General features: G+C 34.6%; 1 protein-coding gene and 1 non-coding gene across 3 annotated transcripts; both read right to left on the bottom strand.

The window, feature by feature from the left end:
* Positions 1–2,288: 2,288 nt before the first annotated feature.
* On the bottom strand, positions 2,289–4,644 carry LOC124441281 (alpha-ketoglutarate-dependent dioxygenase alkB homolog 6-like). Of its 2 annotated transcripts, XM_046991730.1 has the most exons (8): positions 4,146–4,644; positions 4,007–4,075; positions 3,619–3,679; positions 3,506–3,525; positions 3,354–3,380; positions 3,172–3,276; positions 2,976–3,092; positions 2,289–2,578 (listed from the first exon to the last, which is right to left on the bottom strand). In XM_046991730.1, exons 1-8 carry the CDS (start codon positions 4,179–4,181, stop codon positions 2,297–2,299), a joined length of 717 nt encoding a protein of 238 aa, XP_046847686.1. In that variant the 5' UTR covers positions 4,182–4,644; the 3' UTR covers positions 2,289–2,296. The 2 variants fall into 2 exon arrangements, with proteins under 2 accessions (XP_046847686.1, XP_046847687.1); XM_046991731.1 differs by lacking the exon at positions 3,506–3,525 and having other exon boundaries at positions 4,146–4,643.
* Positions 4,579–4,650, bottom strand: Trnag-ucc. The gene has a single exon. It is a non-coding gene; the product is annotated as a tRNA-Gly (tRNA).
* Positions 4,651–4,752: the final 102 nt, after the last annotated feature.

Below are 4,752 nucleotides of genomic sequence, written 5' to 3'. Positions count from 1 at the left end.
GGCGCGGTTAATTGTTCTTTTAGCCAATCAGAAGTACAAGATTTCCCTGCTATTTTTAGCCTGATTGTTGAGCACGTAATCTACCTCAATTCTTAATCCATTTCTTCTCTGATCACGATTTATGACAGGAAGCAATGAAATTAGTGATTACACGTGGCAACAGACCTGATAAATGATATAATTATGTGTTTATATGTTGATAGGCAAAATAAATCCTTGGCTACTGCTGAGTTCAGCTAAAATTCTTATTTATAAATAGCACGTCACGAAGAAAGGCGATTTCCAACACCAAACACACATATAGATTATCATCACCCTTAAAAATCGACTTCTTTTATGACAGGAACTGAGGCACACCATGTATTCTCAAGTAATTTGCAAAACGAAAATTTCATTGACAATCACTTATGGCGGTGAAGAGCAATTGAGTGACAATACAGGAATAGGAGCAGGAGGGGTATGACCCTCGAATTTTCCCATGGACGACATGCAAGTTATTGGGTAAAAGTCAGCTTCCGTATGACGTCCGTAGAGTGGTATTCTGTCTCCTCCCCAGTTTTGAACAGGTTCCGAAGAGCGTGGTCTTTAAAAGATGATATTGTACATGAAGGAAGTCGAAAATAAGACGAGTATTTCTCTAAGCATTCCCTACTATTTAACTGCCAAATTGAGTATGGCAAAAATACTGCCTTAGTTATGCACATTGCCCAAACTGTTATGATTTCTTGTCGTACTAATCATGTGGAAAATTGAAAACTAGGTACATAAGTTTTGTCATGGAAACATACGTGACATTGTTAAGTATCTCGAAAACGATCACAAATTTACAATGACTTGTTTTTTTATTTAACACAACAAATACATTTTTACATAACATATAATAAATATTGTTACAGTTGCATAAAAATCTATCATGTACTATTTCTTTAAAGATAAATTTTTGCATTAAGATCATGGATGAAACCAAGTCCAACCCTCGGTCCAACCAAATTTAAGATTGTTAAAGTTTAAATTTGAAGGCACATCGATGAAAATAACCAAAGAAACGAATGAGAATACTCTGCGTGCTTCACGAAATTTATTTATAGAAGAACAATGCTGAGACTTTGCAAAGTGGAGATTAACTTGAACTGTATATGACTACATGCACAGTGATAATTGAAGGGTCGTCATCAGATAAGTCATGACTACTTATTTATAAACTCTCTTTAAAAAGCCCTCCGTCTGAAAAGTGTGAAGACTGCAATTTAATGCCAAGCTATCATGGATCACCCTATCTCATCAACTATCTTCTCTACTTAGTATGTTCAACGCATCGTTAACTTAACTATTTTATTCAAAAACTATTTTGAACAATGCTATTAAATAATGATTAATTACATAAGTCAAACCGGGGCAACGGTAATGTTTACACTATATATACATCACTGAACTGTTAGAATATTCTATCTAAACTCAGTTTCGGATTTACCACATTAAAAACTGGTTGTCAAAACAGTTGTAAATCTGAAGAAATCTGTCATGACACCCAGAGAAATTGTTCAACAGATCATCGAGATCAGGCAAAGAGAAAAAGCAGTAAATCTTGCTAATGAAGTTAATATTCGTAGGAATGTAAGGCTGTATGTAAACATGGATCAATGTGAAATAGACAAAAAGATTAAAGACGTTCGACGAGAGAAATATCTGGAAGAGAAAAACGAACTAACTCCGCGGGAACAGAGAAGAATGTATCCAAGATTAGGAGAGTATCTTCAAGGAAACGCTATTTCAACAAGTAAGAACACTGGCTGGGATCCTAGTGAAACAACACAATTTTATGACTCAAACAAAGCTACGAAGAATGTTGCTGGTGTTTCATTCAAAACAATCAACACAACGTTAAAAAATGTCAAAGAGTCGCAGTCCAGAGGACGAGAGATCAACGAAATTATTTCAATGAAAGAAGATCTGACGAAAGCTGGTAGAGTTCATAAAAGTTCCGATTATTTTAAACTAACTGATGTCCAAGGCATGGCAAAGAAAATCCATGACAAGTCGACAATTACAGACAGAGTCAGCTCAAATGATAAAGACAAAGTCATTACAAAGATGAATGATAACACGATTCAAGTAATGAGAAATAAGAAAAAAATGAGCGACAATTCAAAGATTCAAAAAATCTTCGTTATGTGCACATCTATCTCCCAAAAGCTGAAATGAATCATTAATCAAAGAATCAGCGAGATCTTATTCATGTCAGAGAAAAAACAGGGGTCATAAAAATCCAGCATCCACCAAGAAAAGAGTTTCGGTCTTACTTCCTTCCAAATTTTAACTTTACATTTAAAACTTTTGGCACAAAACGTACAGTTAATGAGACTCGAGTTTCGCGCTTCAATGCGGAGTCAATACTGACATTAGAACAAGAATCTAAGTTCAAAACTTTGTTGTCTAAAGTATCAACTTTACGCTCAGAAATACCATGAAGATATTTCGTATACATATCTTGTTCAAAAACATACGCACTTCTTCTTTGTACAAGTAATGACATCACGTGACGTTTCGCTGATGACTTCGCATATTCTTGCTCGCTTTCCTTAATGAAAATCACAAAATAAGGAATGCTCATGAAGAGATAAAACTAACGCATGTTTGGTCGTGATGAATAAATTTTAAATCAGTAGCATACTGAATTATGAACATATCATATCCAAACTTGTGAGCTAGCTGCGTCACTGGAATGAATAGATGAATTATTAACTTGTTGGAGTCGTCTTTTTCTAATTTGAAACAACATAAAGTGGCTAGTAGCATGAAGCATGGATATTTTGTTGTAATGAACAAGTTTTATCATCAACTAAAGATTTTGTACTATGATTGTCCAGTTCAAACCCAAAATTTATGCCTTTTGAGATATTTGAAACGCTCAAGAACTTACGATAGCAATATCCCGGTTTTGCACAACCAACTCCCTGTGAAATACATGTACTTACTCTTGAAGAAGCAACTGGTGCATCAGTATCAACTGGATGATAAAAATCAAGAACACAATGTGATTTCAGGTTGATTGTGGCAACAACAGGATAAAATAGAGGACCATCAACATGAGGCTTTTCAAAAAATACACATAGATAAACATAAAATAACATGTAATAAACATTTAGTGTTGAAGGTAGTACTGAAACTTACCATGATTCCTTGTCCCGGAGTGTACTCGTTAACAAGAACATGGTTAGGCCTGTGATTCCCAAAAATCCCCAAAGATCCCAATTTGTCAGTATAAGTTGACAGCCACTACATAAGATATTTGTCAAGACTTATAAATACGAGAATTCTTGCAGAAAAAAAAGAAAAATCCTTTCATTACATACCTTTGGCAGTGTTTCAGGAATCATTCCCTATTAAGAACAAGAAAGTCAAAAAAGTGAGACCATTCATTAAACATTGAATATGTAATGCAACATTCAACATCCACTAGAATATTCATACAACATTTACATTAAATCAGTCATTGTATTCTTACTTTAGCATGTGGCAAACCTCCTAAAGATAAATGTACTTGGTTTAGAATTAATATCATTAGCTATGCTTCAAAATTCTGCCAATAGTTCAGTAACTACACTTAAGTTGACAAACCCCAGTTTTGTAGTCGTCTTTTGGAAAGCTGGGTCCATTTTGGTATAGGAGCAGCATAAACCTTTATGAAAGATAAATACTAAAAGAGTTTGCATCTGTTTTTGATAAGTATGACCAGCATCTTCCTTGTTCATTGGGACAGACAAGAAAGATGGCTGGGTCTGACATAGGCTCATGGAGGCATGAGGCTAAACCTTAGGGTTCCTATGTTTAATCTAGAGTTAATTTACTTTCTTTCTTTCAATTTTTTTATTTTGGGACACCATTGAGTTGAGCCAGAATGCAACTTCTGCCTCCCCCCCTGAGATGCCTTCACGAGAGTAAACAAAGATTCATTCAGACACAATTCAATTCTCATGACTTTAACCACAAGAAAATACAGCCACACCTGCTCGCAAAGACTTTTTTCTTCTTCTTCAGTTATAAAATCAGGGATATAGTACAGCTTGGGAAAGGTCTGGAATGAAAAATCAACTAGATTCATTATACAAAATTTTTAATAAACCTCACTATGATCGCATACATACCTTTGTAATGCAATATTGCTCTATATCTAAAGCCATAAAAGTTAAACTATTGCAAATGAATGATCAGCGATATGTTATTACTATGACATTTGAATAACTGTGCTATGGCTGTAAACTTTGTAAAGGGGTCCTTTGTTGAATTCTTAGGAGCTTTAAGGATATTGTAATATCACTAAGGTTTTAAAAATTTGTGTTGCTAAAGATCCCTAAGTCACAACCAGTGGTCACCACAGTCTCCACAGTCTCCCATTGTCTTCATAACTTTCCTACCACGTAACGTTGGTTCAAATTTCTTATTGCAACGGAGTCATTTTGGAAATCATTATGCAAAATTGGCAACTATTAACTATAATTTTAAAATTCATTTAATAGATGAACAACAGCAAAGAAATGTTTTTGACATAGAAACCAGATTGTCACTGACAAAAAATGATGCGTTGGCCGGGAATCGAACCCGGATCTACTGCTTGGAAGGCAGCAATGCTAGCCTTTACACCACCAACGCTTATAAATGTAATGGAATATTCTTTAATATAAAATCTTTTATAAGATAAGATTTTACAAGTAATTTTATTATGGAAACCATTGAGTTCTATTCATTGTTCTA

This window comes from Xenia sp. Carnegie-2017, unplaced genomic scaffold, assembly GCF_021976095.1.
Source record: "Xenia sp. Carnegie-2017 unplaced genomic scaffold, XeniaSp_v1 HiC_scaffold_20, whole genome shotgun sequence".
NCBI classification, from domain to species: domain Eukaryota; kingdom Metazoa; phylum Cnidaria; class Anthozoa; order Malacalcyonacea; family Xeniidae; genus Xenia; species Xenia sp. Carnegie-2017.
Note: the sequence above shows the minus strand (reverse complement) of the source record. Positions and strands in the feature narration are given on the sequence as shown.